General features: G+C 36.5%; 2 protein-coding genes across 2 annotated transcripts in view; one reads left to right on the top strand and one right to left on the bottom strand.

The window, feature by feature from the left end:
* The first annotated feature begins 2,050 nt into the window (after positions 1 to 2,050).
* On the top strand, positions 2,051 to 7,070 carry LOC141344496 (uncharacterized). The gene is made up of 4 exons (XM_073849383.1): positions 2,051 to 2,335; positions 4,859 to 5,047; positions 5,129 to 5,151; positions 5,336 to 7,070. Exons 1-4 carry the CDS (start codon positions 2,051 to 2,053, stop codon positions 7,068 to 7,070), a joined length of 2,232 nt encoding a protein of 743 aa, XP_073705484.1.
* Positions 7,071 to 14,834: 7,764 nt separating this feature from the next.
* rem2 (RAS (RAD and GEM)-like GTP binding 2) overlaps positions 14,835 to 22,266 on the bottom strand; it is a 34,237-nt gene continuing 26,805 nt past the window's right edge. Inside the window, exon 5 of the mRNA XM_073849796.1 lies at positions 14,835 to 16,480. Coding sequence (XP_073705897.1) covers positions 16,149 to 16,480 — 332 coding nt within the window. The 3' untranslated portion in view covers positions 14,835 to 16,148. The remainder of the gene's footprint in view (positions 16,481 to 22,266) is intronic.

The following is a 22,266-nucleotide window of genomic DNA, read 5'->3' as shown; positions in this document are numbered from 1 at the left end:
AAAAAAGGCTTAATTGCAAGTTTCTATCACGCAATTCTAAGAAAGTCTAAATTGTGAGTCTGTCACACAATTCTGAGGAAAAAAAATGTCTAAATTGTGAGTTTACATCATGCAATTCTGAGAAAAAGTCTAAATTGTGACTTTATATCACAAATTTTCGGAGAAAAAAGTTTCTAAGATGCAATTCTGAGAAAAAAAAAAGTTACAATTACTAGTTCATAACACATTTCTGAGAAAAAGTCTAAATTGAGAATTATAATTCTGAGAAAAAAGTCTAAATTGCGAATTATCACAATTCTGAGAAAAAAAAAAAGTCAAAATTGCGAGCTTATATCTGAAAATTCTGAGAAAAAAAAAGTTAAATTGTGAGTCTGTCATGCAATTCTGAGATAAAAAGTCTAAATTGTGAGTTTATATCATGCAATTCAAAGAAAAAAAGTCAAAATTGCGAGTTCATATTACACAATTCTGATCAAAATGTCTAAATTGTGAGTTTATATCAAAAAGTCAAAAAAAAAAAAAGATGTCTAAAATGCGACACTCATAACCTGGTATCACAGAGCCAGAATTTTAACAAATAAGTTTTCTTAAAGGGATAGTACCCAAAAATTTAAATTCTATCATTTCCCTTATGTCATTCCAACCCCGTAAGACCTTCGTTCATCTTCGGAACACAAATTAATATATTTTTGATGAAACCCTCCATAGACCGCAACATAACTGAAATGTTCCCAGGCCCAGAAATGTATGAGGACGTCAGTGGTTCAACCATAATTTTTCAAAACTATGAGAATACCTTTTGAAAACACAATAAGGACTTTATTCAACAAAAATAAATTTCAGTTCATCCCGTCCATTAGATGGCGCTAGCGCTCCTAATTAATTATTATCTGTTCACTGATGTCACATGGACTTTTTTTTTTTTTTTAACAGATGTACTTATTACATTTCTGTCTATGGAGGGTCAGCTCTCAGATTTCCTCAAAAATATTTTAATTAGTGTTCCGAAGATGAACGCAGGTCTTGCATGTTTGGAATGACATGGGTGTGATTCTTGACAGAATTTACATTTTGGCTGAACTATCCCTTTAATTAAAATTACCAAGTCTAACTTGTTAGACTTGCTCAGGGCTAGATAAACCTGGGCTTAACAAATCAATAGTATGAAAATAATAAATGTTAGACCATCATGAAACATAGTTGTATAAGTTTCAGCGAACATTTTCATCTTAAAACATTCTCCTTGAAAAGAAAATCGCTGATAACGCTATCCTATGGATGACTATGGGTCAGCTAGTCAGCATGTCAAAATGACTTAAAATTAAATCTCACTGCGTAAGTAACCTTTGTTTTTAATCAGGCACAATGGGGTTTTTCCCCTCAGCTAACATGATTTAAGAATACCGTGAAATTACTTAAATTATGTTTGAAAACCTTGCTCCAATATACAGTACAAAGACTGCTCATGTCACCACATTGTACCTGTTTTTTTACCTTTGATGTTAGAGCAAAAGACCCATCAATGGTTTCCCTCAGTTCTTATCTACGTTGATAAAATCATTACATGTTGCTGCAGCCGCTGCTTTTCTGGCACAATTTGATGGGGTTTCAAAGCATTTCAAGTTTTACCACAGATGAAAGAATCTGCAAGGATCGTTATGATCTCTATCTCTCTGCAGTAACATTTATGTCAGCAAGTGGCTCAAAAATAAAAATAGTGCCATCATTTACCTTCCATTTTGTGTCGCTCCAAACCCACATGACTTCGTTTTCTTTCACAGATGTTTACTAGAATGTTGTTTCTGCGGCTAAATTGTTCAGAGATCGTTCATTAGTATCCCGTCCATTAGATGGCGCTAGCGCTCCTAATTAATTATTATCTATCAGTTTAACTCATTGAATAGGCGAGAGATGAAGAATACAGCTGTAACATGAGTTCCTTTGAGGTGACAGAGCTGCCATTTGTATCACATTTGACCAACTTACAACACAACTAGTTTAAAACGTGTTAACATCATGTAATCTTTCAGCCTGAATGAGCTGTGACACTATGGCTGCCACCTTGCCCTTTCCTGACACAGATTCTGTCTGCTATCTTTGCACTTTCTCTTTAAAAGACTCTGTTGTTCTCAGATGTTGCCACAGCTTGTGCAAAAACTGTCTACAAAGCTACTGGGAGCTCAACAAGTCCCTGGAGTGTCCTGTTTGTTTGAGAGAGGCACGCTGTTCTGTTCTCCTACATCATTTAAGTATTTCATGCTTTGCCTCAGAGGGTGAATCCTCTCAAGACAGCAACTTCAAACCACCCTGTGAAGAGAATCCAGAAAGTGAAATGGTAAGTGAACTGTATTGCACTTCACTAAAGAGAAAACTGCACTTTTTACGTTGATCATGAAATATAAGCGACTTAGGGATCTGCTTTGATGCAGGTATAGATTTCACGGTCTGTCTTATAAAAACAGCAAAGTAGGAGAACAAAACTTTTTGAAACAGATTCTTCTGATCCAATTCAAGATATTATTATCTTGGTGTTTTATGGAATAAATAGTAGTGGAAGAGTATTAATTACTCACCCTCATGTCTTTCTAAACCTGTAAGATCTTTGTTCATCTTCAGAACATAAATTAAGATTCTTAGAGCTTTCTGACCCTGCATAGACGGCAACGCAACTGTTTAAGGCCAGAAAGGTAGTAAGGACGTTGATAAAATAGTCCATGTGACATCAGTATGCTTGTAGCTTCATAATATTAAGGTTGAACCACTAATGTCACATGGACTATTTTAACAATGTCCTTACTACTTTTCTATGCCTTTACTGTGTATCACGGTACCATTGCTGTCTATGCAGGGTCAAAGCTCTCTGATTTTATCAAAAATATCTTAACTTGTGTTCTGAAGATGAATGAAGATCTTATGGGTGAGTAATTAATATCAGAATTTTCATGTTTGTGTCAACTATTCCTTTAAAGGGATGGTTCGGAGTAGATTTGACTTCATTGCTATGCACTCCGAAGCCCATGTAAAATAAAAGTTTTTGAGACTAGTAGGGAATGGGTAAAAGTTGTTTTTAATACACTCAAGGTGGACTTACAAATTTTCCGATGCAGCGTTTTGTGAGTACATAACCTATTTACACTACTGTAGAAGTTTGGTAAGATTACGTGCACGTTTAGTAGTGCAATTTACGAGATACATCACATGTACCATGTACGGCAGTAGCAAGCCATTCGAAAAACTCTGATATCTCCCTCAATGTTTGACTAAGGTAAAAAAAAAACTTTGGATGGGGTATTTACATGGGCTTCGGAGTGCATAGCAATGAAGTCAAATCTACTCCGAACCATCCCTTTAAGTTCACAAAGTCAAATTAAGGTGCTTTCTAGATTCAGTCAGGAGGTAAAAATACTTACAGAAAATATTAGAAATAAAGCTGCAAAGATGCTCTGCCTTTTTTAGTAAGTTTATGAGTTAATGACTCTCTTGAAAAGAAAATTTTATGATGGGAAACAGTGTCTGTGGGAGTTTCCTCATTATCATTAGCTGTGAACTCCATCTATGATGTGACATTTTTTAAAATAATCGCCTCTTTCAGAGAAAAAAAAAAATATATATATATAATTTATTTATTTTTTTAATTTCTAAAACGCATCTTAGACTAAAAACAACGTTTAGTGCCACATAATAAAAATCGAAGATTACAAGATTAAAGTAATATTTTGAGGAAAATAAATCAAAATTACGAGAATAGTCATAGCAATACAGGAATAAAGTTGAAATATAAAAAAAAGTTTTGATAAAGTCAAAACTGAGAATAAAGTCAAAATATTTTGATTTATCGTAATCTTGACTTTATTCTCAATTTTTTTCTCAAAATATTTCAACGTTATTCTTGTATTGCTACGACTATTTTTGTAATTTTGACTTTTCTTTGACTATTCTCAATTTTTTTAACTTAATTTCTTAAAATATTTCTACTTTATTCTCATAATTTTGACTTTATTCTCGTAATTTTAACGTTTTTCTGAAAATATTTCAACTTTATTCTTGTATTGCTGTGACTATTCTTGTAATTTTGACTTTATTCTCAAAATATTTTTATTTAATTCTAAAATATTTCTACTTTATTCTCATAATTTTGACTTTATTCTCGTAATTTAACTTTTTCTGAAAATATTTTAACTTTATTCTTGTATTGCTATGACTATTCTTGTAATTTTGACTTCTCAAAATATTTTGACTTAATTCTAAAATATTTCTACTTTATTCTCATAATTTTTACTTTTTTCTCAAAATATTTGAACTTCATTCTTGCAACCTTGATTTTATCCTCAAAATATTTCAACTTCACTCTTGTAATCTTCACTTTATTCTCAAAATATTTTGACTTAATTCTCAAATAATTTCTACTTTATTCTCGTAATTTTTACTTCATTCTCAAAATATTTTGACTTTATTCTTGCATTGCTACAGCTATCTCGTAATCTCGGTTTTATTCTCAAAATATTTTGACTTTATTCTCTTAATTTTGACTTTTTTTTCTCAGAATAATTCAATTTTATTCTTGCATTGCTACGACTGTTCTCGTAATCTTGATTTTATTCTGAACTAGCTAATTAAGGTCTTACCAGGAGTGCTAGAAACTTCCAGGCAGGTGTGTTGAGGTAAGTTGTGCAGGAAACAAGCCCCCAGGACTAAGTGTGGAGACCCCTGTGTTAGATGTTTATTCTGGAGGTTTTTCAAGTAGGAGGTGGAGGAATCCTGACACTGAGCTGAAGTGATGCATACTTAGAACATAATACAAGTCACTTTGGATGAAAGCATTTGCTAAATGCATAAATGTCTATCCTAACACCAACAGCAGTCAGTAGAGAAGGACTTGTCGGCAGTTATGGCTGCTATTGCCAGCATCAAGAAAGAAGAGGACATCAGTGCCATGGTCCAGATGTTGATGGAGGTCAAATATGAACCTGTTGAAAACAACATATCAGAAAACATAGAAGAAAACTTTATATATGGAGATACAATAGAGAACATAGCCTCTGTGAAGGTAAGATGTCAAATGTCTCAGCATTTGTCCTCCTAGTAGAGAACACCTATTCTAAACACATTCTTGTTTTTTTTTTTAAAGAGCGAGCAGTCCAATGAAACCAGGTGAGTGTCTCGTCTGCTCATGGAAATGCAAAGATCAAAGATGTCTTGTTAGTACATGAATGCTTTGAAATAGGAAATGTGAAATCAACAGTCAGCCTCTAAATCTCGTCTTCTTTAGTCACTGAGTCAACTCCCTTTGCTTCTCCAAAAGGCCTTTGATTTATACATAATTTACTGTTTCCAGGGTTGAGGAACCAGATACAGATTTGATACTACATGACACCATTTCTGCACCCAGTTCCATCTTAAAGGAACCCAATGAATCTACAGAGATTGCTCATCAATCACCCACGACTACTTGTAAGTCACTTAGGTCCAACCTTTGTACAAAATGCGGCAAGAGTTTCAAAAAAAAGTCCGACCTCAGAGTCCACGAGAAGGTGCACTCCTTGAAGAAGTCACACCAGTGCTCCACCTGTGGAAAGAGTTATGTGGGTAAACATGAGCTCTCCATGCACATGCGGCTACACACCGGCGAGAAGCTGTTGGATTGTTCTTATTGCAAGAAAAAGTTTGTCAGGGAGAGTGGACTAAAGTCCCACTTGAGGAGCCACACAGGGGAGAAGCCGTTCTCTTGCTCGCAATGTGGGAAAAGCTTCTCGCGAAGAAGTACCTTAAGTACTCACTTTCGGTTGCACGTAGGCACCCTGCCCCATCAGTGTGATCATTGCGGGAAGCTTTTCAACACTGCTGCGGCTATGAAAGTCCACAGGGCAACCCATACCGGAGAAAGACCCTTTCCGTGCCCACAATGTGAGAAGAAGTTCATCAATAAGTTTCACTTGGAAGTTCACCTGCATAGTCATGCAGGGAACAGGCCGTTCAGCTGTTCCGAGTGTGGGAAGAGTTTCTTGCGGAAACAAGAACTCAACACTCATCAAACTATTCACCAAGACAACCGTCCTTTTCATTGCACAGACTGCGACAGCAGCTTCAAAAGGTTGAGCCACCTCACGTCGCACTTGAAGATCCATTCCTCTGACTCTCCTTTCAAATGCACATACTGCAGCAGGACCTTCAAGCATCCCAACAGCCTCAAACTGCACGAGCGTCTTCACACCGGAGAGAAACCCTACACTTGTGAACACTGCGGGAAAAGTTTCCCCTCTTCAGGAGATCGAACTAGACACCTAGTTGTACACTCCGAGGTCAAATCCTACAAGTGCCCGAAATGTGACAGAAGCTTTCGCTTCAAGAACAGTATGAGGTCCCACATGGTCACACACACTGGAGAAAGACCTTTTCATTGCAAAAAGTGTGGCAGCAACTTCGCGAGAATCGCAAATCTTAAAGCGCATGAGGTGGTGCACACCGACGAAAGATCTTACAGCTGTTCTCAATGTGGTGTGGCCTTCAAGTCATCCTCTACTCTCAGGAGCCACATGATAATCCATTCCAGCAAGACTCCGTTAGACTGCACCACCTGTGGCAAAACCTTCACTCGTCAAGACACCTTCAAAAGGCATCAAGACATTCACGCCGGGATCAAAGTCCACAAGTGCTCAGAGTGTGGAAAATGCCTGAGCTCAGCAAGTTGCCTGAAGCTGCACATGCAGGGTCATTCCGGAAAGAAGAAAATGTATAACTGCGATGAATGTGAAAAGAGTTTCAGTTCCATGTCCTATCTCTTGAAGCACCGGCAGACTGCACACACCGATGAGAAGCCGTATACATGCTTTGAGTGTGGGGAGAGCTTTAATACGGATGGGAAACTGGTTACTCACCAACTCCAGCATTCTGGACAGATGGATCATGTTTGCTCCCACTGTGAGAAGACGTTTGCACGGAAAGAGACACTAAGACGACATGAGAAGATGCACTCTGAGAAAAGGCCTTACCAGTGCTCTGAGTGTGAGAAAGGATTCACAAGGAGCGATCATCTTAAACAGCATCAGAGAACACACGACAAGAGAAATTAAATGGAAGTAATGTTTACATTTTGAGTTTTCCTTAGGCATTATATATTAGTGAAAGTAGTCGCTACTAAGTTGATGTAGCCTGGTAATATGTACAACTGCACCGTCCTACTTTTTCTGAAGCACTTGCAGATTGCCCACACCGTCGAGAAGCTGTATACATGCTTTGAGTGTGGGGAGACCTTTAATAAGGACAGGAAACTGGTCACTCACCAACTATAGCATTCTGGACAGATAGATTATGTTTGCTCCCATTGTGGAAAGAAGTTTGCATGGAAAAAGATGCTAAGAGGACATGAGAAGATGCACTCGGAGAAGAACACACAACAAGAGAAATTAAATGGAAGTAATGTTTACATTTTGAGTTTTCCTTAGGAATTATATATTAGTGAAAGGAGTTGCTCCTAAGTTTATGTAGCCTGGTAATATGTACAACTGCACTGAATGTGAAAAGAGTTTTAGTTCCACGTCATATTTTCTGAAGCACTGGCAGATAGCCCGCACCTTCGAGAAGCCATATACATGCTTCGAGTGTGGGGAGAGCATCAATGAGGACAGGAAACTGGTCACTTACCAACTCCAGCATTCTCGACAGATGGATCACGTTTTCTCCCATTGTGGGAAGAAGTTTGAACGGAAAGAGATGCTAAGAAGACATGAGAAAATGCACTCTGAGAAGAGGCCTTACCGGTGCTCAGAGTGTGGGAAAGGATTCACAAGGAGTGATCATATAAAACAGCATCAGAGTACACATGACAAGAGAAATGAAATGGAAGTAATGTTCATTTTGAGTTTTTCTTAGGCATTATATATTAGTGAAAGGAGTCACTACTAAGTTGATGTAGCCTGGTAATATGTACAACTGCACCGTCCTACTTTTTCTGAAGCACTTGCAGATTGCCTACACCGTCGAGAAGCTGTATACATGCTTTGAGTGTGGGGAGACCTTTAATAAGGACAGGAAACTGGCCACTCACCAACTATAGCATTCTGGACAGATAGATTATGTTTGCTCCCATTGTGGAAAGAAGTTTGCATGGAAAAAGATGCTAAGAGGACATGAGAAGATGCACTCGGAGAAGAACACACAACAAGAGAAATTAAATGGAAGTAATGTTTACATTTTGAGTTTTCCTTAGGAATTATATATTAGTGAAAGGAGTTGCTCCTAAGTTTATGTAGCCTGGTAATATGTACAACTGCACTGAATGTGAAAAGAGTTTTAGTTCCACGTCATATTTTCTGAAGCACTGGCAGATAGCCGCACCTTCGAGAAGCCATATACATGCTTCGAGTGTGGGGAGAGCATCAATGAGGACAGGAAACTGGTCACTTACCAACTCCAGCATTCTCGACAGATGGATCACGTTTTCTCCCATTGTGGGAAGAAGTTTGAACGGAAAGAGATGCTAAGAAGACATGAGAAAATGCACTCTGAGAAGCGGCCTTACCGGTGCTCAGAGTGTGGGAAAGGATTCACAAGTAGCAATAATCTAAAACAGCATCACAGAACACATGACAGGAGTAATTAAATGGAAGTTATGTTTTCATTTTGAGTTATGTTGAATTATATGAATTATTTTAGTTTTGTTCAGGCGTTTGAGTAATGAGACTGAGGATTGAAGATGTAAAAATCCCCTCTTGAGTTAATTTGAATGGCACTTTACACTAATTATTGCTCCACCAGATGGCAGTCTATGCTTTGAGACAGAAATGAATGAATTGTGGACCTAAAAGGGTACCTGGAAACTCAATGTAGCAGAACCTTCTTTAAAATCATGAAAAATAAAAGCACTTCACTGGAAAATAAAAGATAAGAGGAAAATATTATTGTGCTTTTTTTGTTTTGTTTCAGTGCCTCGCTGGAAGAATATTATGGATGTTGTGTTTTGTCATTAAAGACATTTATGTACTGAGGTGATTGGTTTCTTTTGGTTTATTAAGACTTGTGTATTTCAAAAATGACAGTTTACTTTTGTTTGGGTTGCCATCTTTCATTTTTCAAAATGAGTTTGATAAATACATAATGGCAGTTAAATATATAACAACAGTCATGTCTCAAAATGAAATTGGATTCTGATGCAAATGGCATTAATCAGCCAGAGGCGAGAACCAACTCGGATTTAAATGTACTAACACTTTATCTGAAGCTGCTGTTTTTGCATTAACCTGCTCTTGTACCCAAAGGGTACAATGATGCCATGAATTGTAAGGATAAATCTTACATTAGACTTTGGGTCAGTGTTCTAAATTGGAATTTGATTGGACATTTTTGGCCTTTCTACTTAATGAAGTAGAGCAAAGAGCAAATTGCTGCATAACACCAATTCTAGATTGTACATTTTATGCTTTAAGCTTTTAAAGAGGTCACTTGATATACAATTCTAAGCAGCACAGGTAGCTCAGAAATGTCTTAAAAGCTACTGCGCTATAAATAGCCTGAAATTATACATTTTCATGATAATGATAGTGTTCACGCTTGTGAGTTCATCACCCAGGCACTTGATGTTTGCATTTTGTGTCCATTTCTCCATATTTCTTTGATTTTTTTTTTTTACCAATCAGGTTTTCGTATGGGTATTCCACATTGTTCATGTGGATGTTTGCAGACTCCAGCAATTTCAATCCCAGTTGAACAAATAAACATAGTAAGAAATTCTAAGTCTGGTCAGGGGAGAGTCACACTCTGTCTCCCTGACAACAGTCGCTAGGCAACTAACATTTGTCATCCCTTTTCTTCCTTACCTCATGTCCCGTTTCCAACCATCTGCCTTTAGAGTGAAGCCATCAAACCCTTTCAAATACAAATATAGTTCCTCACCTCGAGGAGCGTCACTGCGAGCAGTGAATCTAGACCTCATCACAATTGGGGACAAACCTCAAACACATACCAGGATATCATAACAAATTGTCTTATTTTTATTCTCTCATTTTCAAAGACAGAGTGGATAACATTCATCAATAGTGAGAAACAAGTAAATGGTGCTGCCATGTTTGACCTCGGAACGTTTCCAGAACGTCGTGTTTTCGTTTGTTGTTGCATAAGCCTGTGTGGCCAGCCCCCACAGAAATGCTTGGTCCTATGGCATATTCAGTGGATTTCATGAGATCATGTGTTGATGGGTCTAAAATGTGAGTAGGTGAAAATACAGAACAAAACCTGACCATCTCTGTGGGCTCTGTGTCTCCTCTTATGGCTCGAAATACGCTCACACGGTATCATCCTTAAACACTCATACAATTCCAGCCGTATTACCGAATGGATGTAATTTGTGGTAACCCTCACAATAAGGCTACAGCGATTTTTACAGAACATTATTGTTAAAACAAACATATTTCTAACTACCTCTAAAATCGGAGGGAAATAATGGGTTAATAAGAATGATGTTCAAACCCTGTCAAATGACTTGCATCAATAGAGTGAAGCATCAATGGTGCTCAATGTTCAAAAAATCTTAACTTTGACCTTGTTAGCCGACCTTTCAAAGCTTTGACAATGATAACCAGACTTGCGAGTACAAGAATTTAAGTGTTTTTCAGACAAGATTTTGCATGCCTAGAAGCCTTTTTAAGAATACGCATTAGAGCAGGTTACTTCTGGTATGAAACAAGGTCTCAGCTTTGAAATGTCATTTTTTAAGAAATTCAAACAATAAATTTGTTGTGACAGATGAATGTTTTGCCTTATTTAATCAATGACACGTGAACCGATCGTCTATTCTTCTTTACTTAAAGGAACAGTCCACTTTTTCTGGAAATATATATAACTACAGAAGAGTCAAGTTTTAAATAGGACAAATCAATCGAAACTCGTTGGTCATTTCTGAACGCGATGCTATATTCGTCTCATAGGATTCAGTGATCTATGCTAAGCTATGCTAAAAGTGATATCGCCAGAACAGGAGAAGGGCTGAATGGATTGCAAAACGGTAAAACTAAACTTATTTACTTGGGGGGAGTTGGAGAATGAGCCTATTTCCATCAGTACAAACAGTTTTTCAAGTTTAAGGCCACCAAGGTTAATCTACTCTTCTGTTGATTTTTTGATTGTCAGACAGATTAGCGGATTCGGCATTAGGATTGGTCAGATTGCCTGTCCATCTTTGCGAAGGGTCAATTGACAGGACTTCCTGTTTTAAGCTCAAATTTAGGACCCTATGATTTCCATGATGCAGAAAACGCAGACGGAATCGTGGAATCCAGTCATAAAAAAGGAATTTACTGTATAATGTGAAGTATCATGGAATTTGCCAAATTTTGGATAGACACATCAAAAGTAGGTCAGTACATTTAAATTAAAACACAAAATGGCGCAGATGTGCTGTTTCGTTTACGCTGTATTTTCAGCCTCTGCTGCTTCAATATAGGAGCACATCAACACATCTGATCTATAGAACTTTTCTGAGCGTCACTTCATAAGCATTTTACCATTTCTTTTGAGTCATATTATATGCAATTTTAAACTTTAAGGTCTTCCCAGCAATCCATCCAAACAAAAGTTTGGTTTAACTTGAAGAAATTGTGACAGAAATAATATTTAATATAATAATAGTACTACTACTACTGCTAATAAAATTGTTATTAAAACATTATTTTTAAAGGAATATTTACCAAAATGTATTTAGCAAAGAATGTAAATACACAACACAGTATTAGTGGTGGGGAAAAACAATATATTTTAAATATAAAATCAATTCATTAGAGATGCTTTTGAGTATAAAGATTTAATAAAACCATTCAAATGGAATACAGAAAATTTACGGAAAAACAGAATTTGTTAAAAATAAAACTGAATTTGAGAAAAAACATTTCATAGGTCCTTAAAATTCAATTTTACTTAAAACTTTAAAATTGCTGTTTGATATTGTAAGTTTCATGATTTCAATTAGACATGCTTTTTGATGAATACAATTCGATTTAACCATTAAAACAGCCTAGAAAATTTTAAAAAATAAAAGAGATTTCATAGAGCCCTAATGCTTTTAATGTTTCCTATCCACTTTCTTGCTACCACTGTACACTGTGCGTGATGCTTTCTGCAACACTTCTTATGTCAAAGCGGTCTATGACACAAGTTTGAAGCCCTGATGCAAGTCATTTGAAAGGGTCTTAACTCTAACATTGGTTGAAATGAACAAAATTCCTATCAACCAATCACCCATGTCCTATTTGGTGAGCCTCATGACAAAGACGATATGAGAAAAAGACATTACATGCTTTAAGACTACATGACAAAGTGGGCCATTCTCAATATTGCTTGTCCTAACATCCGTTCCTTTTTGGTGACAAGTCATTTAGGAAAGTAAAGTGAGAGGAAATGTAAAGGTTTATAGTTTCAACCTGAACCCAGGGTTTTATGGCGTTGTCTGAAAGTGCCTTTTCGATCTCTGAGACTTGCATTTAGCTACAGCGTGCAGCTAAATACCAAATACTATTTATTACAATCAACCCGTATAAATGAGAGTCAGTCGGTTTATGCAGTTGTCAGACAGAATTGAGCATAAAGATGGCTTGCTTTCATAATAGAGCGAGGTGTCAAATTAGTTCGACGGCGATTTGACACAACCGAGTTATTCTCTGGAGTTTGTCCTTCCTGACTCGAGGGACATTATCAAAGCTCTCTCTACAGACCAATCTGCTTTCCCTGCCAACACTGATTACCTAATATTGCCTGCTTTCTTATTTTATGCTCATTAAATAACAGGTCTGTGTATTACTCCCACCACATCGTTGGAGTTTAATTACGAGTGCACATAATTAAGACTTTAATACCAGAAGAACAACAACATTTTGCTGTTACATTGCAAAATGTCCCATTACATCTTAAAACAATCAATTACCATGTGATTTTGCTCTGAGTGGGCCTCCTTACGGTGTAGACTTCATTATAGGTGAATATCTGAGTATGTACTTTAAGCCTAATTGAGTGAAGTCATTACTGTGCGTCAAGATTTCATTTCACCAATAATTGTTTGTGGGAGAAATTCATCAGTACCTAATCACAAACATTGCTTATGTTTATGAATATTTTCTTCTGGTTCTACAAAATTATGACAAGCCAATTAATTTCAACCACAAACCAGGGGTATGTGTTTTTTAAAGGATGTTAAATCAGCTGTACGCCGCTTTTTCAAATCGTTCATCACGCTACGGAAAGCGCACATGCAAACTATTTTAGCAAGTGCTAATTCCGCTTGTAAAAAAGGCCCTTGAAGGTACAATTCGCAATTACCACAACTGGCCGACTGTTTATACTAGGACAATAAAAAAACTTCTGAATATCATTACCACTCCTCCGCAGCTCTGCGCTGATTCAGCCGCATATGTTGCACGATGCTTTGTGATTATTCTAAAAGCTAATTTCTTGGGCGCCATATGCCTCTGCAATGGGAAAACGTCCCCACTCAGAGGTCAACACATCATCGTTTGGATGAGGTTAGCTAATAAACCTGATGTGCACCACTGGATCAAGAATAATTTTGTAAGTTCATAAGTTTTATAAATTTCATAAATTCACATTGTGATTAACACCATGTCCCAACTAGCAGTAATGGCATAAAGCAATATTTTGTCTGTTGCTTGGTTGTAATGCCAAATAGCCCAGCCCATAATGATATCTCGTATCATAAAAATGTGTATAAAACATCAAATATCTTCAGTGGCTTTGATACTGTGATAAAAAGAGCAAAGCTAAGTTACAAAGCACCAATGAGCGCTTTTGAGGAGGAACTAATCACTGGATCTGTTGAAAGGTTTTCCAGGTTAGTGGCATTAAATGAATGAAAGCTTTGTTCTTCATCACCGACCTTGAGAAATTATTTACACAACATCTGACATTTTTTCTATTATTTCCTGTTGTATGCTATTTTTAAATCAGGAGTCTGTTATTATAGTATAATCTATTTCAGACAAACTTATCTTAAAATAGCATTTCAAAATCAACTGTATTAGGTCGCTTTACACGACAGATTTTCTTTTCTTTTGGACTTTCCAGGCTATACCGCGTCTGGTTAGGACACAGTGTTTTCTCCATAGAGATGACTCCTATTAGTAGTTGGCCAACAAGGCTGCACGATATATATTAAAATAATTGCTCTAAACAATATCACAATATTGATATTATCAAATCGGCAGGACTTCGATTTCTGTGTGTTTCACAGTGTTGATCTATGGCAAACCACCAAAATAAAAGCTTGATAGTTGATATTTCAAAATGAAGAAATAATTAAATATTAGTATTGTCATTTTATCCACTCTTAAAAATAAAGGTGCTTTAAAAGGTTCTTCACAGTGATGCCATAGAAGAACCATTTTTGGTTCCATGAAGAACCATTCAGTCAAAGGTTCTTTAAAGAACCATCTCTTTCTTACCTTTTTATAATCTGAAGAACCTTCTCTTACCACAAAGAACCTTTTGTGAAACAGAAAGATTCTTAAGAGGCAAAGGTTCTTTATGGAAGCATTTAGATAAAAAGGTTCTTCTGTGGCATCTTGAAGCACCTTTATTTTTAAGAGTGTAGTCATACTATGAATGTATTTTTAATTAAAATCTTTTCCCCCTATTTTGTTTAACATCTTTATTTATCCACAATAAAAATCATAATAATTATCATCACTTCATAGTCAGATTAAATGGGCGAAAAACTGTGGAAATATAAACTGAAATGGAAAGTTATTCTTTTTTACTTTAGATGTTTGAATTGGTTCTTGTAAAGAGTACACCCAAGTGTAAACACCCAAAAAAAAAAGTAAAAAAAAAAATTAAATTATTTTTTAAATAATTATTTTTCATGCAGATGCACTCCTCATCAAAATAATTTTAGAATTTTTTATTTTTCCCAATATAACTTATTCAAGTCATCTGGTGAATTTCTGTATTTTGTCATATGTGACCCTGGACCACAAAACCAGTCTTAAGTAGCACAGGTTTATTTGTAGCAATAGCCAAAAATACATTGTATGGGTCAATATTATCGATTCTTTTATGGCAAAAAATCATTAGGATATTAAGTAAAGATCATGTTCCATTGAAGATATTTTGTAAATTTCATACTGTAAACATATAAACTTTGATTTGATTAATATGCATTACTAAGAACTTAATTTGGACAACTTTAAAGGAGTTTTCTCAATATTTAGATTTTTTTGCACCCTCAGTTTACAGATTTTCAAAGAGTTGTCCTAACAAACATCAATGGAAAGCTTATTTATTCAGCTTTCAGATGATGTATAAATCTCAATTTCAAAAAAATTGACCCTTATGACTGGTTTTGTGCTCCAGGGTCACATATGTGGTTTCAACAACCTTATGCATTTACACTTGCATTGTGTTCCAGACCCGCTCCTGAAGTGGTTTAAAAGATTGGATTTAAATCCGTCTTGAAAGTGTTTTGGAGGGCATTTACACCTGGTGTAAACAGGCTCTTAATGTCAGTTTTTTCCAATACCGTGCAGCACTGTAGACCAATATGGTTTTCTCAATAACTCCTTCACTTTAAATCTTTTTATTTGGTTCCCCTAAACCTGAAAATAAACTATCGTTGTGCAGGTAGAGTGAGAAAAGCTAAATCGCTAAATCCATGCATTAACTAAAGCATCTTATTCTGTGCCGGTGGGCTTTTTTTTTTTTTTTCTTCTTCTTTTTTTACAACAGGACTTTTATTACGGTTCTGCATCCGTGCTGTGTCAGCATGCTTCTACTACAGGAGCTACTCTATCACTAACAGCCTGCCACAGCTAGCATGATGCACTCATTATACTGAGATCCAGTGCTATGTTTATGTCGGTCTGTCTGCTTACAAGTCTCTCAGAACCATAAAGGTCATGTTCTGTCAAGATAGTTTATACACTGCTAGGTTTCGCTGCACCACTGTCACGTTCAATGACTGAGAGACTGGTATAAACAACTAATTTCACACATACTAGTTTAGGTAATATCTCCAGAGAATTATCTCCTCTGTGAAGTGGTGCGGCAACACTGTCTCTTATCTCCTCACCTGTCAATCTTAACATGCAGTTCTGAAATCTTTCCTCTAGCCTCCTTTAACTCCTCCTCTCCTTCTCTCTCTTGGACGTTTTCGGTTACATTAGAGCACTGAGGTCATGACAAGAACGTGATTTCTGCCTGAGCATCCTGCTTCCTCTGTGTCTGCTGAGGTCTCTGTCTCTGCCGCCCTCTCTGTCCCGGCCCCCGAGGTGGGATCGCGGAACGAGCCCTGACAGAAAGCGCTTGGCCCTGCTGGTCAAGCTCTCTCGGCGGGCCGTTGTGGGGGACCCCTCCGTCCAGCCGGGCCCTAAGTTGTGGCCCCGGGCCGCTCTCACAGCCGCTTCCAACAGGTCATTAGTGCGGTGATCCAGAGAGACGGAGAGCTCCATATACAGGCAGCCAAACATCATTGCGCTGGAGTGTGCCTCTGTCAAAGAAAGAGAAAGAGAGAGAGAGAGAGAGGTTGAGTGATACAGACGCAGATGGAGTTTGACAATCTCTTGTCATATCAACACAGATTAGCGTTAGATAACTGAATCAATTGAGTGGGACTTAATGGAGCACGGAGCGGCCGTAGGAAAAGAGAAATAAAGGCTAAATGCTTGCTGTATGTGTGGGTGTGTTTGTTCGGAGGTGTGTGGACAGGATTGAATTAGATCACTTTAGATGTTTGTCGACTAGACGGCACAATTGTGGATGAGTGACATGACCTGAGAGAAGAAACAAACAGATGAGGAGGAGGAGACTGAGAAAACTGTAAAACAGACAACATGTATCATGCCAATCCAGAGATCACATGTAGTTTTATAGCGGTTGTATCATGAAACATGTGAAATACAGATTTAGTTTTAGTTTAATTTTAGTTCAAGTTTGAGTAATTTCGTTATGTGCTTTCGGGATATAAACAAAAATTAAATAACAAAGTAGTAAAGTAAAATTTTTAAATGCAGCTTCAAAGAGCTCTAAACGATCCTAGCCATACTTTTTAAACTCAAATGCTCGTCTTGTATAGCTCTGCCTGTACAAAATGTAAAACAGCGATGTAGGATGATTTTAAAGTTGAGAGATTGGAATTTTTTCAACCTTTCCTAACTGTCATGAACCGGAATACACAGAGTACACGCACAGCTAGGCAAGATGAGAATTTGAGGTTAGTATATAAATTGTCCAATTCTTTGAGAAATAATCAAACGTTTCACAAGATAAGACCCTTCTTCCTTGGCTGGGATCATTTAGAGCCCTTTGAAGCTGCATTTAAACTGCATTTTGTAAGTTCAAACTCGAGGGCGCCATAGCAGTCCACTATATGGAGAGAAATCCTGAAATGTTTTCCTCAAAAAACATGATTTCTTTACGACCGAAGAAAGAAAGAACATTTTTGATGACTAAGGGGGTAAGTAAATTATCAGTAAATTTGTGTTCTGGAAGTGAAGTTCTTCTTTAAAGGGATAGTTCATCCAAAAATGAAATTTCACCCATGATTTACTCACTCTCAAGCCTAGGTTTATATGACTTTCTTCTTTTAGATAAATACAATCAGAGTAATCAACGCGGAAGAGTTAATGAGAGAGCAAAGCAAAACACTGCTCACAAATTAAAAGTATAAAACCAGGATTTGTAAAGAAAAACATCTGAGAATTCTGTTTTCCCAGAGATTAGCATATTCTCACCAGGGCTTACAGAATGACTACATCATTAGAAAAAGTATTGATTCGTTTCAGGAGGCCTTTATTAACCCCTGGAGCCGTATCAAGCACTTTTTATGATTAATGGACACTTTATTTTGCTTTAAAATCTCAGCGGCTATTTACTGCCATTGTAAAGCTAGGAAGAGCCAGGACATTTATTAATAGAATTCTGATTATACCTGTCTGAAATAAGGAAGTCATATACACTTAGAATAACTTGAGGGTGAGTAAATCATGTGGTGATAAAAATTTTTGGGTGAACTATCCTTTTAAAATCTATTTTTTTTTTTATTTCAATTAACTGAAACAATAATAATAGCTTAAGTTATATTAACAATAACAACACTGAAATGACAGGCTGTTCAGAAAATCTGTCAGCATAACAATGAAAACATTCACACTTTGACCACCCACATTTACACGTCAACTACGCCTAGCAACTTGGCCTGGCCTGAGAAAGTAAAGTAATGATGAAGTAGGATAGATAAAACAACAACAATAAAATGATGCTAATATTTAGTGTTCTGCCAGAATAATATATGTTACAGCTGGTTCAGCGTGTAACTAATGACAAGCCCACCAAACATTGTGCTGATCCTGGCATCATATCCTTCTGAAAGATCACAGCTATAGAAATATGTGGCTGATGTTTATTTTTACCATGGTCCATGATCATTTCAATTCAACCTTAACAGTTTGTGTGACACATTTCAGCACGGATTGTTCTGTGAATCTGTCACAGGCTTTGCAAAGAGGCTGTTACTGTAGGATGGAGCAGTGGCAACTTGATTGGATCCAACAGCAAGCCCACTATATGTGACCCTGGACCACAAAACCAGTCATAAGGTTAAATTTTACAAAACTGAGATTTATACCAATTTATACTCAATAAATAAGCTTTCTATTGATGTATGGTTTGTTGGGATAGGACAATATTTGACCGAGATACATCTATTTGAAAATCTGGAATCTGAGGGTGCAAAAAAATCAAAACACTGAGAAAATCACCTTTAAAGTTGTCCAAATTAGGTTCTTAACGATGCATATTACAAATCAAAAATTACATTTTGATATATTTACAGTAGGAATTTTACAAAAAATCTTCATGGAACATGATCTTTACTTAATTTCCTAATGATTGTTGGCATAAAATAAAAATCTAAAATTTTGACCCATGCAATGTATTTTTCGCTATTGCTACAAATATACCCCAGTGACTTAAGACTGGTTTTGTGGTCCAGGGTCACACATAAGCAAACGTTATCGCTCATTTGCAAAGAGGTTTCATAACAGAGGTCATTTAAAGGAGTCATCAGATGTAAAATTTACTTTTACATGGTGTTTGCATATAATGTCTCTTAGCAGTGTGTGGAAACAACCACCCTACAATTATAAAAATCCATTCACTCCTTTTTTTAATTCCCAAAAAACCTAAACAGTCTCATTTGTCAAGGCGTTTTGATTTTCTGAGCAGTATGATGTCATACTGCTCAGGCCACGCCTACGATCGCTGACGGACTGTCTCATTTTAGCATATTTGCACACTCAGTTGCACATTGTCCGCCAGCAGTAGCAACAACTGTACAATGCAGGTGTTTTGCAGTGAGCATAAGGGTCTTAATTTTCTCCCGACATCAAAGCCACTGAGGATGCAGTGAATTAGTTTTGTTTTTGATGGAGTGATGGGTGGAGTGAGCAGTAGCTCATTATTATTTAAAGAGACATGCACCAAAATGGTTCGCTGTGAACAGAACCATTTTTGACGAGGTAAAAAGGTGTTGTTTTACGTGACCACTGAAGAATTTTAACCAAATTATGTTGCAGACATTTCATAAAGACCCTAAAGAATCATACCAACTTGTGGAAAATTAGCTTTCGATGTCCCCTGTAGATCCAGTATAGTTGGTGATATCCCATTTTTAATAAAATCATCTTTACATTGTGACAGATTCACAAGGAATACAAAAACTGAAAATACATAATCGTTCAAAAGTTTGGATTTTGTAATGTTTTTATACTAATAAAATTTATACTTCTATTCAGCAATAATGCATTAAATTAATCAAAAATAACATTTATAATGCTACAAAAGATTTCTGCTTCAAATATGTGATGTTCTTTGAATGTTCTATTCATCAAACAATCCTGGAAAAAAATCAGCTATAGAATAGAATATCAGCTATAAAATAGATATGATCATATGCAGCACTGAAGTGCATAAGAATTGTTTCAGAACACACACACACACTCACACACACACATATGTACAGCTGAGGTCAAAAGTTCACATACACCTTGTAAACAATGCATTAAAAGTGGGGGGTGAAAACTTTTGAAACTTTTTTCTTTTTTTTGCATAAATATCATATTTTTTTCCATTTAGTACTGCCCTTCAGAAGATACTGACATGTTTCCCAGAAGACAAAAATTAAATTTACCCTGATCTTCAAATTCAAAAAGTTTTCACCCCCTGGGTTTTAATGCATTGTTTCCTTCTGAAGCATCAGTAAGCATTTGAACTTTCTGTAATAGCTGCATATGAGTCCCTCAGTTGTCCTCAGTGGGAAAATATGGATCTCAAAATCATACAAAATGCTGAAAAAATGAAAAATTTGTGGGACCTGAAGGATTTTCCGAAGAACAGCGGGCAGTTTCACTGTTCAGGACAAACAAGGGACTCATGAACAACTATCACTAAACCAAAAAAAAGCTGTGGATCATTCAGGTTACAACACAGTGTTAAGAATCAAGTGTATAGTGTATGTAAACTTTTGAACAGGGTCATTTTTATAAATTCAACTATTATTTTCACTTATAGAAACATCTTTTATGTAAAATATATCTTATTCAGGTCAGTTCTAAATAAAAAATAACATGCATTTTGTATGATCCCTCTAATAATAAACATTTTGCAGATTCTGCACGGTGTATGTATATATATGCCAAAGTTGCTTAGGATAAAATGCAATGCAAAACGATAAGGGACAGAGGTTAAATTGTTCAGGATAAATTGTTCAGGAGAAATTGTTCAGGAGAGGGTTGAGGTGGGGAAAAAATAAATAGACTTAAGGGAAAAAATAAATGATAAAACATATCGGATATGACCCCTATAAAACGATTGACCCAGTTATCTTAAAAAAAAAAAAAATGAAGGGGAACCCATTCGTTCTGCCACAGCAGACATGAAGATTTATCACATGTGTGTAGTATTACGGTCCTTCAGAGTTGTAAATTCTGTTTATGGCTATAGACTCATCTTCTCCAGCATAAGGTTTGGGCGTCTCTGTTGAGATGATTTAATCTATATGACCTTACAACATGTACGCATCCGATGTCTGTGTGTATGTTTAAATACAGCTTGAATGTCAGCATTAAATAGCTGACTCGCAAATACACAATGTAAATTAAACCCATTTACATGCAGCTGAGTACATAGCGAGTGTGTGCTTGTGTGTTTGTATCGAAGACAGGAAGATAGATGCAGACCGAAAAAGACTGAACATTTCCGTATTGATGACCACACTGGCTGCAGCACCCAGGGGAATAAATATGCTAAGCACAGATGTGTCCGCATAACTGTCCTCTGCATATCCTACAAGGTCCTTTTCTCCCAGCCACACCCATCGTATGTGCTTGCTAGTGCTTGAATACTTAGGCTTGAAAGACTTCACGCTGAAAGACTTAGGGTTGAATGACAACCCCCTAAAGCATACAATATTAAACTTTGGAGTGTAACTCGTCCCACACAGTTTGTGCAGCTGACATGCATGATTCATTCAAATTGTGCAGCTAGATGAGAAGAGAGCTATCAAAGTCTCTTTAGAGGCACTCTGTAGCCATCTCAGTAACATTCGCAAGCAGCTATTTATACGTTTTGCATGAATAGCAACAGACCATCATGTCTAAAATCTGAACACAACAGTATCTTAAAGGATTTGTTCATTTGCAGAATAAAAAAAATCCTGATAATTTACTCACTCACATGTCATGTTTATATCTTTCTTTCTTCAGTTGAAATAAAATGAAAGTTTTTGAGGAAAACATTCCTGGATTTTTCTCCATATAGCATGATGCAGCTTTAAAGGAGTAGTTCACTTTCAAAAATGTAATGTAGATAATGTACTCACCCCTTGTCATCCAAGATGTTCATGTCTTTCTTACTTCAGCTGTAAAGAAATGTTTTTTGAGGAAAACATTTCAGGATTTCTCACCATATAATGGACTTCTATGGTGCCCCCAAGTTTGAACTTGAAATGCAGTTTAAATGCAGCTCTAAAGGGCTCTAAATGATCCCAGGCGAGGGATCTTATCTAGCAAAATGATCAGTTATTTTCTAAAAACATTTACAATTTATATACTTTTTGATCTCTACACAAAGTACAAACAGAGCTAGACAAGACAAGCATTTGAGGTTAAAAAGTATTTAAATTTATAAAAAAAATTTTAGAAAATAACCAATCGTTTTGCTAGATAAGAGCCTTCTTTCCTCGGCTGTGATCGTTTAGAGCCATTTGAAGCTGCATTT

The sequence above is a fragment of the Garra rufa genome, chromosome 10 (genome assembly GCF_049309525.1).
Source record: "Garra rufa chromosome 10, GarRuf1.0, whole genome shotgun sequence".
NCBI lineage: Eukaryota > Metazoa > Chordata > Actinopteri > Cypriniformes > Cyprinidae > Garra > Garra rufa.
This window is presented reverse-complemented; position numbering and strand designations above follow the sequence as displayed.

Bases quoted from the DNA above. Each gene is read 5' to 3' on its own strand.
- LOC141344496 (XM_073849383.1), top strand. From the start codon at position 2,051: ATGGCTGCCACCTTGCCCTTTCCTGACACAGATTCTGTCTGCTATCTT. The intron at 2,336-4,858 runs GTAAGTGAACTG...TAACACCAACAG, and splicing joins AGAATCCAGAAAGTGAAATG to CAGTCAGTAGAGAAGGACTT. The intron at 5,152-5,335 runs GTGAGTGTCTCG...TACTGTTTCCAG, and splicing joins GAGCAGTCCAATGAAACCAG to GGTTGAGGAACCAGATACAG.